Source organism: Vicia villosa, linkage group LG2, assembly GCF_029867415.1.
Source record: "Vicia villosa cultivar HV-30 ecotype Madison, WI linkage group LG2, Vvil1.0, whole genome shotgun sequence".
NCBI classification, from domain to species: domain Eukaryota; kingdom Viridiplantae; phylum Streptophyta; class Magnoliopsida; order Fabales; family Fabaceae; genus Vicia; species Vicia villosa.
Genome location: NC_081181.1, coordinates 221080048 through 221103446, shown reverse-complemented (window position 1 = coordinate 221103446; position 23399 = coordinate 221080048). Strand labels below are relative to the sequence as shown.

At 35.9% G+C, this 23399-nt stretch overlaps 1 protein-coding gene across 1 annotated transcript; it reads right to left on the bottom strand.

Moving 5' to 3' along the window:
- Window positions 1–20209: 20209 nt before the first annotated feature.
- LOC131648301 (galactoside 2-alpha-L-fucosyltransferase-like) lies at window positions 20210–22294 on the bottom strand. The gene is made up of 3 exons (XM_058918077.1): window positions 22007–22294; window positions 21890–21938; window positions 20210–21805 (listed from the first exon to the last, which is right to left on the bottom strand). The coding sequence occupies exons 1-3, from the start codon at window positions 22217–22219 to the stop codon at window positions 20373–20375; spliced, it is 1695 nt and encodes a 564-aa protein (XP_058774060.1). The 5' UTR covers window positions 22220–22294; the 3' UTR covers window positions 20210–20372.
- Window positions 22295–23399: the final 1105 nt, after the last annotated feature.

Here is a 23399-nt window from a genome sequence, read left to right as displayed (position 1 = left end):
AACACTATAAATGGTTTAAAACAGTACTACTTTCTTGGATTCCATGTAAATATAATCCAAGTAAGAAACACTATTTAATGAAATTTTAAACCATGATTGAAATCTCAAAAGTAAGAAACACTACTTTGATTCCATGTAAATATAATTCAATATAAATAAGTTGCAACAGTGGATTTGTAACACTATAAATGGTTTAAAACACTACTTTCTTGGATTTGATTTCAATCTTGGATTTGCGGCAATATTATGATGAAAACAAGTTGTGCGACAGTGGACGACGAGAATATTATTCATGAAATTGATTTAAATTTTTATCATCTCTATTCCATATTAACCTCTTAAAAAATTAAGTGCAGAAGATTGAAGAATAATCTATAAGAATGATTAATTAAAAAGAAAAAAACTCACTGGAGAACAATCCACTGGTAGTAGCTGCAGAATAGAAAAATGGAACGTGAAACAAAATAAAGAAAACAAACCTAGTTTTTAATAATTCAACAAGGATATTTTTGGAATTAAAAAAATAATTGAGGATATATTAGAGAATATAATAAAATTTTAAATAATAAAACTCCCCTCCCCTCCCCTCCAAATCCCCCCAAATTGATGGGGAGCAAAAAGTGAGTGTAGGAGGGATTTTGCTCCTCTCCCCTCCCCTCCCCTTATAAAAATGAACCAAACAATTATAATTCTAAATATCCTCTCCCCTCCCCTCCATCTACCTCCAACCAAACAGACCCTAAAAGTCTTTGCAAGAACAGAGAACAAGGCCGCCTTTGAAGCTACATCGTAACACTTTCAGACGAACAAGGCTGACAGCAACAACACTTTCGACGCGACCATCTTCATCAAATCGAACCAATCAGCACTCAACCTCCATTATCTCACGCCAAACGCACTAAAACCGGATTTGTACCGTTACTGTCAATCTTCAGCCGGACGAATGGACTTCCACTCAACGGCAACCACCTTCAATGCACCTGCATCACAAATGTTCAGCATAATGCCACCGACGCGATTCGAAATTCACAACAGCCTTCGAAAAATCATTTAGCAGATCCACGATTGCAATATCCTCTTCATCGGTATCAAAGCAAACCAGAAGAACAGATTGTAACACGAAGAGAAGATTCACAAATCGGACTGTATCATCGTCAAATCACTACAACAACACTGAAGTAGCAACAATCGAAGCTCCAACTACAAGCTCCGATGAAGCCGTGTCGGAATCTACGGATGTATATACTCGAACCGAGCATCCTCAAATTTGTCGGATTCTGAATAGGGAAGAATTTCGAATTGGTACCCTCTAATACTCGATTTACCTATTTATTCTTAATCTCCAAATGCTTGTAAGTATTTCCATGGTTGTTTTCCTTATTTGCATACTTTTATGTCTTGATTGGAATTTCTGTTATCATTGCTTGTTCTTGCAGATCTTGTTGTTGTTGGTTTCATTCGTGATAAAAGAGTATGAAGAGGGAGAGCAGAGATTGTAGTTCTGGAAAATTTTAGAAGATACATACTGTGAAAGCATGGAGATGATATGGGGCGGACCCCTTTAGATTTGGTTTTTAGGGTTTTGATGTTATTTTGGTTCAGGGGCCCGTTTTGTTTTACTTAATACACACCCTAGGCCATCAGTGATACCTTCCCTTTTGGCTAAATATATTTGTGATTTGGGCCTAACGATTTCTTTTCTACACCCGTCAGCCAGCGTTAGAACCTCCTCAAGGGACTGAGTTCATTTCAGAATTAACTTCGTGGGCCAACTTCCAATGGGCCAGCAAATTCAATATTTGGTTACTTACTTCTTTATATTTACTGTTTCTAGCTTTTTTTTTAATTGTTTAGTGTGATATAACTTCCTTTTAATATTTGTTTTAAAACCCAAAATCCAAAAATATTTTATTAATTGATTAGATTTTTTTTCATCTCTCATAGAATAACTGTAAATCCGAGATAAAAATAACTGAATCTAACACACTGTGCACTCACTCACCTCTAGGGTACGCCCCCTTGGTTTCCTTTCGAATAAAAATGGTCGTGTCCCTCGAATAATAGAGGTACCCATCAGCAAAAGCCCCGACGATTAAAAAAATCATCCAAAGATCATAGTCCCTCGATGACCCTCGATGTTGCCTACGAATATATGATCTAGTCCCTCGAATGGTTGTCTAAAGAAACGATGATTGTCCTTCGAATTTGCTGAAGGTACCTCTATCCGTTGCCTTCAACAACCTCCGATGACCCTTCGATTTTCCCGAACACGTCCAATAGATAAGACTACCTACCCACAAATGGTATGGTTAGTCTTATTCCTTAAATGAAAGTCGAAAGTATAGGAAAGACCAAACATAGGGTAAGTAGCCTTCAGTTTGCTTGCTCAACATAAAAGAATTTTTCTTTACCCACCTCCCTATGTGGGTCACCCCCAGCGAAAACCCAAAACTGGCCCTGCTTCGGAGATGCATCTCCGAAGCTATTTTTTTTATTTATTTTTTACTTCGGAAATGCATCTCCGAAAACACCAAAAAATTGGTGTTTTCGGATATACATTTCCGAAGTCAAAAAAATTTAAAAACCGTGCATATTTTCGAAAGTTTATTTCCGAAAATGTTGCTGCATATACAAATTTCCCTCTTTCACTATTTCATCATTTTTCTCCAAAACTTCCCCAAACCCTCTCAAAAATCCAATCAATCTCAATCCATTTTTCGTCCTAAAATCAAGTTTCAAACCGTTGATCACGTTAAAGGGAGCATAGAAAGCTACAATTTCAGGTAAACATCTCTTATTTCATCCCCTATTTTACTACATTGATTCAACAAATTTATGCTGAAACTGATATGGTTCGGAAGTTCATTTCCGAAATATATTACCTAACAAATTTTGGAAATGAACTTCTGAAATATGCCTTGGCAGTTAAAAAAAAACTGTTTTGGCCAACTTTTGCTAATTCTTTCATTTGTTAGGTATGGTGCATCTGGACAACAATGTGCAAGACGATGACGCAGTAGTTCCGGCAATTGTCAACGTTAATAACGATCTGATTATCGACGTTAATCCTATGATCAATGTGGTTGATGTTCGGCAAGAATTTACAAATGATCGGAGCTTCGGTAGTCGCGAACAATTGATTGAGTGGGTTCGGAACGAAGCTAGTAAACTTGGATTTGGAATTATTATTTTAAGGTCGGACAACGGAAATAGTAGGCGGAAAGCTTTCATTGTTTTGAATTGCGAACGAGGGGGAGTTATGTACAATCAAACCGGGTGCTAAAACACGACGACACAGGATCGAGAAAGTGCGGGTGTCCTTTTATGTTGCGTGCTACTCAGAGGGTTGATGATTTGTGGCGGTTAACCGTAATTTGTGGAATTCATAATCATGCCTTGGATGTCAAGTTACACGGACATCCGATGGCGTGTCGTTTGTCCCGCGAAGAGAGGAATGTGATATCGGACTTAGCGATAGTCAAAGTGGCGCCTTGCAACATACTTGCCGATTTGAAGCGTAAGAAACCGGATAGCGTTTCAAATATCAAACAAGTTTACAATGAACGACACAATCTCAAGGTTTTGAATATGGGCCATCGGTCGGAAATGCAACAACTTTTGAAACTACTAGGCGATAATAGTTATGTTTCAAGCTTCAAAACCTCCGAGGACAAAGTTACCGTGCGTGATATTTTTTGGACTCATCCCGAAAGTATCAATTGTTCAACACATTTCCAACCGTCCTAGTCATGGATTCGACGTACAAGACAAACAAATATAGGCTTCCTCTTCTAGAGATAGTTTGTGTGACCTCGACGGACAAGACTTATTCGGTCGGGTTTGCTTTTTTGGAGTGTGAAAAAGAAGAAAACTTTTTATGGGCCTTGGGAATTTGCAAGTCTTTGTTAGTTGATCAAGAGGTTATGCCAAACGTCATTGTCACCGACCGGGACATTGCTTTGATGAATGCGGTTGATACCGTCTTCCCGACATCGACCGCGTTACTTTGTCGGTATCACATAACTTGCAACGTGAGAAGTAAGTTGAAACTCGCGGTTGGGACAAAAGATAGGCCGGGTGAAAACGGTAAAGTTATCAAAGCCGGTGTTGTGGTTGAAAGGATAATGTCGGCATGGAGGGAAATTTTGGATGCACACTCCGAAGAGGTGTATACGGAGAAATTGGTACACTTTAGGTCTTTGCGTGGTTCCATTAGGATATTTTGTCATTACATCGAATCCACCATTCTTGACAAAGTTAGAGAAAAAGTCGTGTGCGCTTGGACAAATTGAGTTAGACATCTTGGTTGCACCACGACTAACCGTGTTGAATCCGCACATGAGGTCTTCAAAAGGTGGTTGGGTGATAGCAAGGGAGATTTGTGTCGCGGATGGGACACCGTCAACCAAATGCTCCAAAATCAACACAATGAAATTCAAACATCTTTCGGTCGGAGCAAGACGGTTATGGAACACCAGTATAAGAGCCAAATTCTATTCTCCCATTTGATTTACAACATATCCCGGACGAGTTTGAATTTTTTGTTTCATGAAGCGAAGCGGTCGGAGACCACGGGGCCGAATAGTTCTTTATGTGGGTGTACCATTAGAACTACATACGACCTTCCGTGTGCTTGTATAATTTCAAAAAATAAGTTGAATTTACCAATACGCATGGATGAGGTAGCCGACCATTGGAAGAAACTTCGTTTTGATGATTTTTCCCCGCCGAAGGAAAATGACTCCAAAATCACCACCTCTGACGAGTTGGAAGTGATAATGGAGAAGTTTGCTAAAGCGGATGACACCACCAAAATGCACATAAAAGAGCAATTGCGAAAAATCACATTTCCGGAGACCACCAATTTGAAACCGCCATCTCAGCCGGTTAAGACGAAAGGTGCACCGAAAAAGTCCAAAATTACACAAGATGACACGTCAACAAAACGATATCCTTCCTACTTTGAACATGTTGATGCATTGTTCCCGGATTCACCGACACCGAAGTCCAAGTGTAGTGGTAACAAAGGAGCCCGTATTTTGAAGCCACCTCGCACATCGCTGATCAAAAAATCACCGATTTTCTACATTGATGAGATGTCACTTTTTATGCACAAATATATCGATAACATCGTTGATGCAGGAGGCGACGACAATTGTCGATATCAGGTCGTCGCGGGTTTGCTCGGTAAGGGGGAAAATAATCACATTTTAGTCCGACGGGAACTCATTGCGGAGTTGACTTCGTATCGGGACATCTACGGACGACTATATGAAAATCAAGAAAAGTTTACGAAAATTCATGATGCACTTGTTCCATCACTTACCGGTATCGCTCCGGTTTCGAAGTGGATGTCATTCCCCGAGATGGGTCATCTAATAGCAAGTGCATATGATATGGTGTGCGTCGATTTGACGAGGTTTGGACTAAGTGAAACTTTCTTTCCACTTCATAGTCGACCGTCGTTGGACGCGTCGGGCCGCATCATATGCATCGGGTATCTACGATCACGACACTTTGTTCAAGTGTTTTTGAAACCGGGTTGTCCTATACCGGCTACTTCTTGTCAATGGACGGCACATCATTCAAATTTGGATGGATCCATTCGTTTCGAGAATGGCGGAGTTTGAAGAAATGATGAGCAAAGAGCGCGAGCAAAATAGAGAGCAGTCAAAAAACGTACCTATTTTGGACTTAGGATCCACCGATTGGTTCGGTGAATTTTAGTTTGTTTCGGATCGTTTTTGTTTGTAATGATCATTTTTGTATGTATTGTTGTTTATCATGTAAAATCAGACCGATTCAATACATATATAATATAAGTATGTTTTATGTCATCATTGTGTAATTTGTGTCTATTTTGAATTTCATTTGTTCAATTTACACAACACACTAAGCAATCAACAAAATGAAAAATTTTGGTCTGTTTCTGCATAATTCGGAAATGAACTTCCGAAATATGCTTGTCTGCCTCCTATTTTCGGAAGTTCATTTCCGAAATGTCCCCTGAGGCAGGATAAGGTTTGTTGGGCCATCATTGCTCTAATAAGTCTATAAATACAACACACTCTTCTTCATCTTCTTCACACTACAAAACACAAATAACACAAACCTACCCCCACCTAGCATTCGTCTACTTCACCATCGGCTACCCGATGCCGTTCCAATTTCGCTTCTCGCGCGACACGCCGTTTGCGGTGTTGATAACGTCGCTCAACACGCTTTTGCGCTATCCCGAGAATCGAAAGATTGTCAAGCTCGAGTACCGCTCTCCATCGCTTAACGACGAGGGAGCCATTGAGTTCACACCGTTTGAGATCAAGAACGACGAAGATTTAGCGGTTATGTGGACAACGTTCAACCGATTTTCTTTGAAGGGCCCGATCGAGTTGGACGCGAAACTTCAAAGATCGGCGGACGACGTTATCAAAATGTTAACTCATCCCCACCTACCCGTGTTTAACAATATGTAACTTTAATCTTATGTAATGTGATCGATGTAATCTTCACCCGATTAAATAAAACGAATCGTTCTTGTTTTTCATTTTTCTTCTGTCCAGACAATATTTCGGAAGTACATTTCTGAATTCCTCAAGGGGGTGAATTCGAAGATGAACTTCCGAAAACACCACATTTTCTGAAAAATAACTTTGTTTCGGAGATGCATCTCCGAAATCATATTTTATATTAAAAGAACACTTTTTCGGAGATACATTTTCGAAAACACCTTTTTTTTCAAAAAAAAGTACGTTTTCGGAAATGAACTTCCGAAAGTAGGGATATTGTGGTAAATTTACCAGAGGTGGCCAAGAAGGTTAGGAGGTGGGTGAAGGAATTTTCACATGAAAATACTTTTCACACCCTGTTTTTCAACATTGTCTTTCCAGACATCTTCAAATCAAACTGTTTCTCAAAACACACCCACACACTTGCTTTTTCAAGCTTTTCAAACAAAACAAAACGAGCTAAGCAAACTAAGAGCCCATAAATAACTACGGATGAAAAGGGTGCTAACACCTTCCCTTTTCATAACTTACCCCTCGAACTCTTTTTCTCAAAAGGTCTTTCCTGTACTTTTATACCTTTCCTAAATTGGACAAAATAAAAGTCGGTGGCGACTCTTGCTCACCGCAACATTGTTGCTTATAAAAATAAAAGTCAGTTCACCGTATTACACAAGTGAATTAAGCTACCCTCATCAAATGAATGATATGAATGGATCATATTGAATTGTTGGAGGATATTGAGCTATGTTTTGAGTTTTGGATCTATGTCCTGATTAAAAAAATCAACTATCTTGGTGAATTAGGTCAAAAACCCTGATTGTCGACCAGATGAAATTGATGACTGTAGATCTTGAATTGAAGTGTAATGTCTTGTCGATATTGCCATATGAGCTATTTGAAGATGATTGATGCCTTTGAATGATGCCCTGGAGCTTTCTAGGATTTCCCAAATGTGATCCCTGATTTCAGTCTTTGATGGGGTTCAAAACCCTAGACTGGTGAAGTAAGCAAACTTGGGTTCAGGTGATGGGTGTCTAATCAATCATAAGTGAATAGAATGAAGTTTTTTTGAATCCTATGTTTGTGTTGGAAACCATCCCTTTTATTGACTGATCCTTTGCCTGAGCTCTTTGTTCTTGAACACCCTTGATTAAACATCAAATGAACAAGTGATTGTTCTTGAGCAACTACTTTGATTCTGAGGAAAAGCCTGAAAGTATAACATCTCAGGGGGGGTCAAAAATTAGGGTATGACAGATGCCCCTATTTAAGTTTCTTTCATCTGGAGGGAAAGAGATTGATATCTCGATCTCTCCTGCGTGAAAGAGACTTAAATACCAAAGAATGCCCGAATTTTTGGGCGTCCTTGAGATGTTGTGATGATAATAAAATTCTTGCATGACTCGATCCCGATGTCGAATTCTGTGGGAAATAAGGAGACAAACTCCTGTAGAAATGTGCTCATGCAAACTCTTGTGAATGGACGACAATGTAACATGCGCAATCCATCTTCTTCGACTAAGGGTTGATACTTAGAAAAAGGTAAACAAATTCCCTTTGTCTCGGATGCCCTATCGCGAAACTGGTCTTAGTTGATTTTGGATGATATCTCAGATAAAGAGAAAAATCTCCAGAGGTTATTTTCCTCATCAAACTTCTCACCAGCGCTCATTGGAGAGATGCCATTCGACGGATGACAAGAAACTTTATCATACTTTTCTTTAATGTGACTTGATTGAAAGTAGACGAACTGTTTTTGGGACAAAAACTGCCATTCATCGACTTATGTTGGGGGAATTAACAAACTGTTTTCCTAGGAGGAAAACTGCCATTTGCCGACTCCGCTAGGAAATTAACAAATTGTTTTCCTAGGAGGAAAACTGCCATTTGTCGACTTCCTGGGGATGAAACATCTCAGAAACAGACAAACTGTTTCTTGCAAAGAAATTGCCATTTGTCGATTTCTTGAGTATTAAACAGACAAACTGTCTTTCCTTGAGGAAAAACTGCCATTTGCCAATTGCTAGGGGAACAAACTGTCTTATGTTGAAAGATACTGCCATTTGTTGACCTTGTTGTGGAAAAGAAAGTGAGCAAACTGTTTTTTGTTGAAAGGGACTGCCATTTGCTGACTTTGCTGAGGAATCTTTAAGTGAAACGAACTGTCTTCATGAAGAAGGCTGCCATTCGTTATCTCTGCCTGAAAAAGTGAGTGAACTGTCTTCTGCTGAAAGAGACTAACATTCGCTCAACTTTAATAAAGAATCCTGAAACGAACTATCTTCATGAATAAGACTGCCATTCGTTGTCTCAATGGGAACAAAATGTCTTCTGTTGAAAGAGACTGCCATTTGCCAACCCTTCCGTGAAATCCTTAAGCGGAACGAACTGTCTTATGCTGAAAGAGATTGCCATTCGTTGACCCGTCTTAGGAGAAAGTGAGCAAACTGTCTTCTACTGAAAAAGACTGCCATTTACTGACTTTGAATAAAGAACTCTTAAACGAACTGTCTTCTTGAAGAAGACTGACATTCGTTATCTCTAAGGTAACAAACTATCTTCTGTTGAAAGAGACTGCCATTTGCTGACCCTTTCGAGAAATCCTTAAGCGGAACGAACTGTCTTCTGCTGAAAGAGACTGCCATTCGTTGACCCATCTTAGGAAAGAGTGAGCAAACTGTCTTCTATTGAAAGAGACTGCCATTTGCTGACTTTGAATAAAGAATTCTTAAACGAACTGTCTTCATGAAGAAGACTTCCATTCGTTATCTCTGATGGGGAAATTCAAAAGTGGAAAAACTATCCTCCGAAGAAGATTTCCATCTATCGACCTGCTGAGGAAGTCCAAAAGTGGACAAACTATCTTCCGGAGAAGATTGTCGTCTACTGACCCGTTGGGGATAACAACAGTAGTGAACAAACTATCTCTTTGAGGGAGATTTCTGCTTGCTGACTTGCTGGGGAATCTCGAGTATATGCCTCAGTGACCCGGTCATGAACATGATTAAAGCCTATCTAGGCTATGCTAATTATGAAGTTATGAGGTGCAACGCATGCATGAATTTGATGATTATAAAATGTAAAGTAAATGTAAATAGAATTGTCACGGATGTGATATCCTGTGATATGACTTGAATTTTTGTTGATCAGAAGATGTCTTCTTCTTGTGATTTGTACTTTGCACTCTGTCGAGGATACCTCATTATCAGTTTCCCGCTGTTTTGAGTGATATGAATTGAAGTGAAGATCCGTCATCGGGAGATGTTCGCAAAGCGGTCTCATGGAGAAAATTGTTCCTGGAGTCTCAACCTTTTTCGGAGCAACTGTTTGCGTTCTTCATATTGTATATAAACCTTAGAAAGAAATTTCACCTTTTATTTTTGCGAGTAAATTCATTTTATTTTATGAAAACATTTGTTTCAAGAAAATGGACTGTTTAAACTTAAAATTCATTTTAAGAAACTGAATAAGACTCGATTGCAAAGAAAAGGGCACAAAGCTCAAATTATTATTTATGGAAAGGTGACCAGCCAAAAAAGGCTTGATCCCACGAAATATCTACAAAGTTGGAAATTGGTAATTTTTCGGGAAAAGGGCTACGATGAAACGTGGCGACCGTTATCTTTCCCTTTCACTCTGAATTGCGTTGTACTCATGCTTCGTAGAAGATGACCTACTGATGATGAATACTCTGCTATGAACTTCGAATGATCAAGTATGTTCTAAACACAGTTACTTGCCATATATCACTAACTTTTGCGTAAACTACCCCTTTCGGGTTTTAAGTCTACCGGGATTGATTACATATTTTTTTATGTCTCTAATTTTTTCTTGAATCGCCCTTTCGTGTTTTTGATTCATCGAGACGCTCTTGTTTGCCTAAGCCGCTCTTTGCGAGTTTTCAACTTAGCGAGCTGTTCTTCCTTTTTTATTATTTAGGCGAAGTATTTCTTGATTGCGCCGACGTTCACAGGACGGGTGAATTCTTCTCCATCCATAGTCGTGAGTATTAAGGCTCCTCCAGAGAAAGCTCTCTTGACCACGTATGGGCCGTCATAATTGGGAGTCCATTTGCCTCTCGAATCTGTGAGAAAAGATTGAATCTTTTTTAGTACAAGGTCGCCTTCTTTGATTGTGCGAGGTCAAACCTTTTTGTCGAAAGCTTTCTTCATTCTTTGTTGATATAGTTGTCCGTGGCATAAAGCTGTCATGCGCTTTTCTTCTATTAAGTTCAACTCATCGAATATGCTTTGACACCACTCGGCTTCTGTTAATTTTGCTTCCATCAATACTCTCGTTGATGGGATCTCAACCTCTATAGGTAGGACTGCCTCCATGCCATATACAAGGGAGAAAGGAGTTGCTCCAGTCGAAGTACGTACAGATGTACGGTAACCATGAAGAGCAAACGGGAGAATTTCATGCCAATCTTTGTAAGTGATGATCATTTTCTGAATGATTTTCTTGATGTTTTTGTTAGCTACTTCTACAGCCCCATTCATCTTTGGTATGTAAGGAGATGAATTGTGATGTTAAATCTTGAATTCTTCACAAAGTTCCTTCATCGTTTTGTTATTCAAATTTGACCCATTGTCAGTGATTATCCTGCTAGGAATGCCGTAGCGACATATGATGTGATTCTTGATAAACCTGATGACAACTTGTCTTGTGACGTTTGCATACGAAGCTGCTTCGACCCACTTGGTGAAATAGTCTATGGCTACCAAGATGAAGCGATGTCCGTTGGACGCTTTCGGCTCGATCATTCCAATCATGTTGATTCCCCACATGGAGAAAGGCCAAGAGGAAGAGAGTATATTGAGAAGAGATGGTGGCACATGAATTCTATCAGCGTAGATCTGGAATTTGTTACACCTATTTGCATACTGGTAGCAATCTGACTCCATTGTCAGCCAATAATATCCCGCTCTCAGTATTTTCCTTGTCATGGTGTGTCCATTGGTGTGAGTACCAAATGAACCTTCATGTATTTCTCTCATGAGTGTTTCTGCTTCTTTCTTGTCAACGCATCTGAGCAGAACCATTTCGAAATTTCTCTTGTACAGAACATCTTCATTCAGGAAGAATCTGCCAGCTAACTTTCTCAAAGTCTTTCTATCTTTCTTTGATGCCCCAAGAGGGTACTCTTGTCTTTGAAGAAAGTTTTTGATGTCGTGATACCACAGTTTTTCGTTGATGATTGCTTCTACTGTGAACATATGAGCGGGCACCGATCTGAGGAATGTCATTCCAATGATTTATCCTAATCATGAAAGAGAGTGTGGCTAATGCATCAGCCAAGTTATTTTCTTCACGAGGAATGTGATGAAAATCTACCCTGTCGAAGAATGGTAACAATCTTCTCGCGTAGTTTTTGTAAGGGATTAGCCCTGGTTGGCGTGTTTCCCATTCTCCTTTGATTTGATTGATGACCAAAGCAGAATCTCCGTATACATCCAAGTGTTTAATTCTTAGATCCACGACTTCTTCGAGACCCATGATGCAAACTTCATACTCGACCTCATTGTTCGTGCACTTGAAAGTTAATCTGGAGGTAAATGGAATATGGGTACCTCGAGGGGTAACAATGATTACGCCAATTCCTCGTCCATAAGCATTGACATCTCCGTCAAAGATCAAGCCCCACTGGGATCCTATCTCAGGTCATTCGTCTGGTAGTGGCTCGTCGTAATCTTTCATCTTGAGGTACATGACGTCCTTGTCTGGAAAGTCAAAACTGGTTGACTCATGATCATTGAGTGGATGGTGAGCCAGGTTCTCAGCTAGAATGCTTCCTTTTACGACTTTCTGTGTGTGATACTCAATGTCATATTCTGATAACAGCATCTGCCAACGGGAAATTCTCCCAGTTAAAAAAGGCTTTTCAAAGATGTACTTGATTGGACCCATATGAGAAATCAAACAAGTAGTATGTCGAATCATGTACTGGCGGAGACGCTTGGCAGCCCAGGCCAAAGCACAACAGGTTTTCTCGAGCATGGAGTAGCGGGATTCACAGTCGGTGAATTTCTTGCTCAGGTAGTAGATGGCATTTTTTTTCTTTGTCTCGTCTTGCTGTCCAAGGACACAACCCATGGAATCTTCTAAGACGGTTAAGTACATTTTCAAAGGTCTTCCTTCCACTGGAGGAGACAAAATGGATGGTTCGAGCAGATATTCCTTAATGTTGTCGAACGCTTTCTGACAATCGTCTGTCCAGACGCAACTTTGATTTTTCCATAGAAGTTTGAAAATTAGAGCACAAGTTACTGTCATGAGATATATGAATCTCGAGATGTAATTCAGACGTCCAAGAAATCCTCTTACTTGTTTTTCGGTTCTGGGTGAAGGCATTTCTTGAATTGCCTTGACTTTGTCTGGATCCACTTCAATTCCTCGTTTGCTAACGATGAAACCAAGGAGTTTTCCTGAGTAGACACCAAATGTACACTTGTTGGGATTCAGGCGAAGCTGAAACTTCCGTAAGCGTTGAAATAACTTTGTCAAATTTTGTATGTGATTTTCCTCATTCTCTGACTTGGCAATCATGTCGTCCACATACACTTCCACTTCCTTATGAATCATGTCGTGCAAAAGTGTAGTCATGGCTCTTTGATAAGTTGCCCATGCGTTCTTTAGTCCAAAAGGCATAACGCGGTAGCAGAACGTGCCCCAGGGGGTGATGAAAGTTGTTTTCTCCATGTCTTCAGGTGCCATTTTGATTTGGTTGTATCCTGAAAATCCGTCCATGAATGAGAAAACTTTGGATTTTGCTGTACTGTCAACCAACATGTCAATATGTGGTAACGGAAAATCATCCTTAGGGTTAGCTTTGTTCAAATCTCTGTAGTCGACGCACATGCAGACTTTTCCGTCTTTCTTAGGAACGGGAACAATGTTAGATAACCACTGGGGGTATTCTAAAGTGACGAGGAAACCAACGTTGTTTTGCTTTTGAACTTCCTCTTTGATTTTCATAGCCATCTCTGAATGAGTTCTTCTCAATTTTTGCTTGACCGGAGGGTACTCTGCTTTTAATGGTAAGTGATGCTCCACTATACTGGTATCCAACCCTGGCATATCCTGATAAGACCAAGCAAACACATCTGAGAATTCTCTGAGCAGCTCTATCAAACTCTCTTTGATCTCTGAATTGAGCGAAGCTCCAATCTTAACCTCTTTTCTGTTTCCATCGGAACCAAGGTTAATGATCTCTAGAGGCTCATTGTATGGATGAATGGCCTCTTCCTTTTGTTGAAGTAACCGTGAAATTTCCTTTGATATTTCTTCGTCTTCTTCTTCCTCTGCCTCGAATATAGGAAACCCAAAGCTTGGAGAAGTCATACGATCGCACGTTTCAACAGGGTATTTTATGATTAATCTGCATATGTGTGATAAGTTTTATTTAGACAACGAGGGAAGACTCGGTGTATGCAGTTAATGGGATTTTTTTTGATGTTTTTTAAGGGTGTTTTTTAGGATTACCCATTTCCGAAAAAAGAAAAGGGAAAAACTAACGAAGGAACAAAATGATATTTTTATTTATTGTCAGTCATTTCTTGAAACAAAGACCCTATAAAACAAAACTCTATTGCTTTAGGCGAAGCAAAGAGGGACATTTTCCTAAGAAATAGTAAAATGCAAAGCCCTATGAAACAACTCTTCACCCTGGGCTATGGTGAGAGGACAAAATAACGGTGAAAGTTCCTACTTAGGAGTGCGAACAACAGTTGAAACTTCAACAGCTGTCCAATAGTGGCGAACCCCATTGTGCACTAAGTAATCTGGAACCTTAGGCTTAAGCTGGCCTGTGGTAGGTATTGATTTACCAACCACTGTCTTTGCAACACTCAGACGATCTTCTTCTACTTCAGCAGACTGAGCGGTGTGAGCATACCCATTCCTGAGTGGAGTATGTCAGTTTTTCTTTTGAGGAAACTTCCAATCTTCTGAATGGAGAGACTCGTTGTCGGAGACACTTTCGAGATCATCCTCTTTTGTATTTTGGTATTGCTCTTCTCCCAAGATGGCATTGACTAGGTATGTGAACTCTAAATCCGTAGCCTCGGAAGGTGATTTGGGGATATAATCCTCAATGATGACTTCACCAAACGCTGACGATGAATAACAAGGGTTATATATCTCTTTTGGCTGAGAGAGGTACTCATAGTCAATGTTCCATCCACTTGGAACAATGTCTTCAAGAGAGATTTTTGAAATTTCAGGAGCGGAGTATTTCACCATGTAGTCGAATTTTCTGCTTGGTTCTCCTAATGTGTCCCAAGTTTCTTCGGGGATAGGAGGAACTTCTTCTGATGAACCATGGCTTCTGGTGGTAAAGCTGTTAGTAACTTCATCACTGCTTGGTTGAGTATTACTTTCAGATCCCTTAATTGGATAACAACAAGGTGAATCAGATTCTGATAGGGATATGTATCCTACCTTGTTAAGATAGGATAGCCATTCCTCTTCATCGGTGTTTTCCATACCGATGGTATTGACTGTTTGTTGAACAGTTTAAAAAAAACCTCCACTGCGGAAAGTTTCTTGAATTGGAAGAATTACCTCAATTCCTGAAATAGCTTTTGATGATGTTGGAAAGAATCCAACTCTTGTTCTGTTCTTGTTGCTGGTAGGAATATCAATGTGCCCCCAACCACTAGTAGTGTCATCCTTTACAACTTGGATTGCATCTTTGTATGAAGAGATAGACACTGCTTTCTCCTTTCCTTTTTCCTTGTCCAAGGAAAGTGCTTGGAATTTAGTTCCAGTGACTTCTTTTGGTTCTATGTCGGAGAATAATGACAGGTTACTGACGATCAAAACTCGTTCTCCACATATAGTTACCAATTTGTCATTTCTTATGAACTTCAGTTTCTGATGAAGTGTTGAAGTAATTGCCCCAGCCTCATGAATCCATGGGCGACCAAGCAAACAACTGTATTATGCTGGGATATCCATAACTTGGAAAGTGATCTTGAACGTCTGAGGTCCAATAGTTATGGGAAGATCCACTTCTCCAAAAACTGACTTTCTTGATCCATCAAATGCTTTGACGATGACGTGACTGTCCCTTAGCGGGTAATCTTTGAAGGATAATCTTGACAATGTTGATTTAGGCATGACGTTGAGAGAGGATTCATTGTCTATTAGGATGTGGTGTGTCTCCCACAAAGGTGTGTTGCTCAAAGGAATGTTCCAAAAATTAACAATGCTCCCGAACTCGATCCTCCCCCGATGTTGCGCTAACAATGGTATCAAAGCCTTTGGTTTGAAAAAAAAAAGGACCGACTAAAACTTGTAGTTGAAAGTCAACGAATACATGTAGTTGAAGTCAACAGATACAAGTGTATGTGGAAGAGAAGCTTCCACATGAGGGGGAGCATTGTGTAAAACTCACACTTGAGGGGGAGTGTTGAGAATCAAGTGTGAGTGTGGATAATAGTCCCACATTGAAAATGTGTGTGGTGACTTGAGCATATATAAGTGGGAGAACCCACTCACCTATCACCTTAAGGTTTTAGGTGGAGATGTGGTGTCTCTCCCACAAAGGTGTGTTGCTCAAAGGAATGTCTCGGAAATTAACAATGCTCTCGAACTCGACCCTCCCCCGATGTTATGCTAACAAAATCATGACAAATAAAAAAAATAGAAAAAAAAATGAAGTAAACAAATATACACTTGCCATAAGTAATCATCTATTAGCCCTTAATAAATAGAATTTGGAATTGGTGAACAAAAGAGATGAAGAAGAATGTTTTTTTTACTTACCTTCCATAAAACATCTATAGTAAATTAACATTGTATGAAAGTTTTTGGAAAATTTTTTTTGCTACCTCCCTCTTTTCTTGGCCACCTCTGGTAAAAAACTCAAAATATCCCCAATTTGGACATGCATTTTCGAAACACTTTTTTTTCTTTCAAAATTTGTCTTATTTCGGAAATGCACTTCCGAAAACACAAAAAAAGTGTTTTCGAAGATGCATTTCCGAAAACACCCCCTTTTTGGGTTTTCGGAGATGCATTTCCAAAAACACCTTTTTTTGGGAGGGGGTGTCTTCAGATATGCATATCCGAAATATTCCAAGATCAAATTTGTCTTGGAATGTTTCGGATATACACTTCCGAAAGAATTCAATAATTATTAAAAAATTAAAATCAAGGTGAAAATCAATACAATTAATAGGTATAAAATCAAAGTGAAACAATCAAATGAAGGTGAATCAATAAAATCAAGGTGAATCAAAATTTCCTAAACAATTTTAAAGTGAAAAATTATTTTACTAACTTATATAAATAAAAAAAAAAATTAATTTCATAAGTAAATTTTGAATTATATAGAATTAAATATAAAATTTATTCATTAAATATAATTAAAACAAAATATTTTTTTAATTTTTTTTAAACTAAATAAAAAATTACAACTCATTTTTAATTATGAATCAGAATAGAAATATAAAAATATATAATAATAATTATTAATTTTGTAAGTGAAATATATAAATATATAATATATAAATATATAATAATTATTATAAATTAAAATACTCATTTTTATAATTTTTATAATTATTATATAAATATATAGATATATTTAATATCAATATATAATAATTATTATATATATATATATATAAATATATAATAATTTTTATAAATATATAATAATTATTATAATTATTATATAAATATATAAATTAAAACACTCATTTTTTTTAATTTTTTTGTAACTACAAAATAATTATTATAAATATATAAATAAAAAATTATAACTCATTTTATAAATGAAATTATTTTAACTATTTTAATTAAAGTTATTTTAAATTTTAAAATTTGAATTATATCAAAATATATAATTATTATTATTTATTATTCATAAATTATATCAAATTTATGATATATGAATTAATTAATATCCTAAAATTAATTTTGAGATTTTTAGATTTTTTTTTTGTATTTTCGGAGATGCATCTCCGAATTAATCAAAATCCCAATTTTTTGGATTTTTTCGGAAATGAACTTCCGAAGTCTGGAAAAATTTAGAAAAAAAAAAATTTCAAAAATGCATTTCCAAAACAGGGTAAAATGAGGTTTTCTTTGGGGGTGACCCCATAGGAAGTTGGGTAAAGAAAAAATGAAGTTTTTTTCCTTCCAGATTGCCACAAAATGAAAGTGATTTAACATTTTCCACTAATTTGTGATTGTGTTTTGCAGTTATTAATCCGTATAATTTCAAAACTTAAAGAATAACTAGTAATTTCATCCCGTGCATCGCACGGGACAAATTCTAAAAACCTATTGCATGCTATAATTGTTATAAAAAAATTTTGTTGATTAAATAGTTGAAGTACATAGAAATTAGTGGTGGAGTAATTAGTATTAAATATTAATTAATATTAATATAATAAAATTTGTTGAAAAGAGAGAAGAAAATAATATGCTTAAAAATTATTTAGGCGGGATTTTACTTAAAATTTAACGCTTAAATGTGTATTCTGTTTTAATATATTAAGGATCAAAGACAAAGTCACAACAAATTCTTAAATATGAGACAATAAAGAAAAACAAGAAAAAGAATAAAGTATCATTGCATTGGATGATGGAAGCCATCTATGATAAAATTTTCGTGTCCAATCTGTTATCATTCACACCTATTAATAAACTGCCCAATATAATAACCGCTCAACTTCTTTTCCACAATTTATTGATAGTTACTGTTCTCATAAAAATTTAATTTTTCAATAATCGAAATTGAGGGCAATTATGAAACAAAATAAGACAAATTAAGGGTAACTATGGAACAAAATAAGGCTAGTCCAAAAATTTGTATCCTATATATATATATATATATATATATATATATATATATATATATATATATATATATATATAGTTATTATAGAACTGTTTTCATAAAAAAATAATTTTTTATTAATTGAAATTGAGAGCAATTATGGAACAAAATAAGACAAATTAAGGGTAAATATGGAACAAAATAAGGCTAGTCCAAAAGTTTGTAATGTATCCTTATAGATTATTCAACTACATAATATAATAGCATAAATACTAATAATTCATAATTTTATCAAATAATTCACACTCAACCAATTAAATAATTAAATAAAATGAATGGGTGTTACAATATTTTTACTGGATTATCTCACCAACACACATAGCCCGTGGGGGCCTATAATTTGTGACTCAGACTACTTAGTACAGTGTTTTTTATTACATACTCCCCATGTCCCATATTACTTATCGCAATTGAACATTTCACACAGATTAAGAGATATAAATAAATGAAAGAGAGTATAATGATTTTACTAAATTATCGTGATTAACTATTGGTGTATTCAAATTAGCATTAATGTTAATTGAGAAAATGATCAATTAAGAATATTTATTAGATGGTACAATTGGAAGATTAAATATAAATTTGTATTGGTAATCTAAAGTGACAAGTATTTTTTGGACAATTTTTTTTAAATATGACTTATTTTGGGATGGAGGGAGTAATATTTTGTCTATTACATGTTTCAATGATGAACATAACTTAAAACTTTGCAACAAATAACTCGATCGATCTCTTAGTTAGCCTACAGCAAAATGATCTCCACATGCCCGTCAAATCTTCACCGGTCTTCAACTCAATAATGTTGTATTTCACCATTCCATTTGTATCAATCCAATCTTCACAAAACTCAATCTTTTCCACTTTTCTGTTAACAGTGTCGGAAAACAATTCATTCAACTTGTCTGTCAAGTTGGCGAGAGATGTGGTTCCATTCGGAAACTTAAACTCAATAGGAGGTTTGTCTCCGTTGAATTACATTTTTTCCTTAATCGAAAAATTAAGGAAAATGCCTTTTGAGATATTTTTCTCAACAACTTATGACCCTATTTATACAACTTTAGATTTATTTTGGACCACACAAAACTATAGGTATAATCCTAGTCATTAAAATTTTTGACTAATTGAACTAGCAGAAATTTCAAATTTGAACTAAATTTCAAGTATGAAATGAAACGACACATTTTAAAACTTCCAAAAATAATTGGCACTTTCCAACATTTTTAATGAATAATAAGGTAAAATTAGAAGATCTAACCAACCTCATACGCTCCTAAGGCTACTGTTGAATTTTTTTAGAGGCCTAAAAATTTCTGAATCTTGGTAAGTTAGGTATATTTTTAATATGATCCAGGTAACTTCTGGTTTAACGGATGTTTAAAAAAAATAGAAAAATTCAAACCATGTTTCTATAAAGTCACTGCTATTTTGAGGGTGAATTTTTTTATCCAAAGTCAAAATAAGAGAGGGAAAATAATGAGAGTGGCATTTTGGCCAATATAAAAAATTGGGGGTGCTAGGTTTAATTGGTGGTGCCTGGTTAAAATTTCTAACATTGTAAATTTACTTTAGTTTAATTGTTAGTTTATTGCACTAGACCAAAATTTGTCTTTCACATGACCAAAATGCATGTTCTGCCCTCAAACAAATAGTCACTATAATATTCACAAATCCTTATCCATGCAGTAAACAGGTTTACCAAGTGGATTGGGTTTTTAAAATATGGGCTGGTTTGGTTATTGATTTTGTTATGGATAACCAATTTTTTTGCACACTCTGACTTAAAACCATTTAAACACTAAGCAAACGGACAAGTTAAGAATATAATGTTTTTATCCCAACTTGCACCAGAACTAACTACTCCATATCATTTTAAGAGCATAGAATTATAATCACAGTGCTATCTATTGGCAAAAACTAGTAGCACAAAATGCAGTAACTAAGATAAGAACTGATGTTACACAAATGGTTGACATAGAATTTTGAAGTTATGTAGTGAGATGATAGTTTGTTACCTAATGATCAGCATTCACCAACCTCAATCCTTTAGATACATCTTCACAATGCTTCATGTGATGAAAAAGGGAAGTAAAATCAACTGTGCTGTTGGCCCTACAATTATACTTTGGAGGATAATGGAAACAAGGCTCCATGGACTTGGCTCGTCGACAAGGTGGATTTGGGATGGTTTCCCCCTTTGCCCTCTGACGAATCCATGGCTTTAAACCTCCAAGACTATGAGCAACATACCCAAAAGTAGACTTGGGGCTAGTGACCAGTGCATCACACAAACTCAGCAGATATATTTCCGTCCACGCTTGAATATTGTGCGTGTCATTATTTGATTTTTGACGCCCTTCATGACTTGGCTGATAAACATTTATTACCTCCCCGGTCACAGTTGTATTTGCCTTATACATAGTCCTCAGCTTCTCGCCATATTCGGAATATAGAGATGCCACTAGAACAGCTTTTGATGTTTGCTTTTTTAAAAGAGGTGCCGCTACTGTCTTCTGCACGCCGAATTCTGGAAGCAGCTTATGCTGAAGGGTGCAAGCTAGAATTTCTTTGATAATGGTTTCATGTGGTGCTCGGTGAGTTTTGAATACTCTAATCTGCAAACCAATTTTCTCATTTTCCTTGGATAAGTGTTCCCCATAGAACCTGCTAATTAGATCCCACGCCTCATTGGACGGGTGGAAAAGGTAACGCCCCAAATGGTGAAAAACGGTGTCTTTCCTAGGGAACATTTTGTTTAGTTCTTGCGTAAATGATGGAATCATAAAAAGCGAAGGGACAAAATATTGATCCGACGATAAAATTAGAACGGAAACATTTTGGAGAAGACCTTGACTTTGATCGCAATGAAAGAAATTGTTATGACCATCACGGGTGTGCTGTAGATTAAGAAAGAGAAATTGCGGCAAAAGCCCATTTGATCTGTTTTTCTTGCTATTCATTAGCATGTTTTCATAAGTTTCAATATCTTTCTGATCATTCCAATAAGGAAAACTCCTTGGTAATAACCACGAGGAATTAGGAAATGGCTCACAAAAGAGACCAAACATGTCATCCCCAAATTCGACAAGTAAAACCCGGTCCGTGAGTATTGCATAGAGAAACGCCGCAGCCAAGGTTATCATCCTGTTCCCCAATCCATTGGAAGCTGTCCAAATAAGATATTTGCAATTTGTGCCAAGTTTTGGGCCCTTTGTCATGACTTTATTGTATGATTCTGTACGAGGTCCACAAGTTGTATGAAGATTTTCATAGCTTCGTAGCTTGGATATGAGATATGCGGAAGGTTTATAAGGGGAAGGTTTGCGGTATAAATGAGATTGATACCTACTTAAGCACGATGCTTCTTCGAATGCAGAAACTAGAAGTCCATCAAGTAATTGGTCATTAGCAATGCTAATAGAAGATAGAGATGTATCCTTCTTTTGGTCTTCAAGAGAATGAATTTTGAAATTAATAAAAACACCAACTAAGATAATTGAATAAATTTGAAGTGAGTTTGTTTAAGCTTTACCAATATCTAAGATCGTTTGTGTCTTGTGATAATCTTTATCTCCCAACACCTTATCAAAGAATACAAAATTAGTGATGAATTCAAGACATTTGATAAACAATAATTGATTTCACGTACCGTAATATTTGAAGCTCCTTGTTTCAAGACGGTTGAAGAAGAAGTAACATTGCGGTTGGGAAATCCGGCAACAAAATCGAAGATTGAGATTTGGTGTTTAACACTGAAAATGAGTAATAGAGAGAACGTTATGAAACTGAAAACCAATAATGTTCCCAATTTATCCATCTTGATCTGAAAAAGCTTCCGAATATCTTCAATATTCATACGCATGCAAAGAAAGGGATTGACGTGCAGGTGCAGATCTTCAAATTTCAGTCTTGTTTTGAAGCTCAAATTGGAACGAAAGGTTTTACAAAATTTCCCAGCTCTTTTTGGTTAACTTTTTTTAAATTTTAAAAATTACTTTAACATAGGAGCGAACTCCTTTGGCTTAACTTTTTTTTAATTTTATAAGTTATTGTAAAGTTAAAGTTAAAAAATTATATATATATATATATATATATATATATATATATATATATATATATATATATATATATATATATATATATATATATATATATATATATATATATATATATATTTATTAAGAGAAAAGAAGTCATGTACTGACAGTGTAAAATAGTTTTACACTGTCAACCAATCACAACCATGCATTCAATTACACTCCACTTTTAATTTTAAAAACTTTTAATGACATGGCGTTTTGTTGATTTTTTATTGGTTGAATGTATAAAATAAGTTTACACTTACGGTGTATGAATATTATTCTCATTTATTAATTAATTATTTATAATACATATTAATTATTTATTTCTCTTATTTATTGATAACATATATTTCTGACATGACATTAATAACAAATAATTTTTCTAATATTTAATTGTGCAAACACTATTTTAATTATATAAATTTCATTAATGATATATATATTAATATAATAATAATTTGAATCATATAAATTAAAGTTAATGATAAGTGACACAAATTTTTATATTTTATTCAATAGCACACCTTTTCAAATATATTTTTAAATTAATTTTAAATGAAATATTTTTTAAACTAAAATTATTATTATTTACTTAAAAAATATTGTATTTAAAAATAAAAATTATTTTAAATTATATTTCTTCGTTATTAATACTCAATTATTAAAGTTAATTTTTACAAGTTAAATACTATTTTAAATGTAAATTAACAATCATTTAAAATGATTATAATAATTTTTTTATTAAAAAATTATTTGTTAGAATTTTTTATTAATAATTTATTAGAAATAACAATAATAATAAAGTTATAAAAAATGAAAATGAGTTAGAAAGTGAAAAGCAAAAATTGACTAAGTGAAAAGTAAAAAGTGAGTTGGAAAAAATTAAATAAAAAAAGACTTTTTTTGCCCCAAAATATTAATTTAGATTAAACTAACAAAAGAGTATTTTTGTGAATTCAA

What these genes read in the sequence shown, in the direction of transcription:
- LOC131648301 (XM_058918077.1), bottom strand. Translation starts at nt 22,219, where the DNA reads ATGCGTATGAATATTGAAGATATTCGGAAGCTTTTTCAGATCAAGATG. An exon ending in AAGGAGCTTCAAATATTACG is followed by an intron (nt 21,939 to 22,006) that starts GTACGTGAAATC and finishes TTCTTTGATAAG; the next exon opens with GTGTTGGGAGATAAAGATTA. An exon ending in ACAAACGATCTTAGATATTG is followed by an intron (nt 21,806 to 21,889) that starts GTAAAGCTTAAA and finishes ATTCTCTTGAAG; the next exon opens with ACCAAAAGAAGGATACATCT.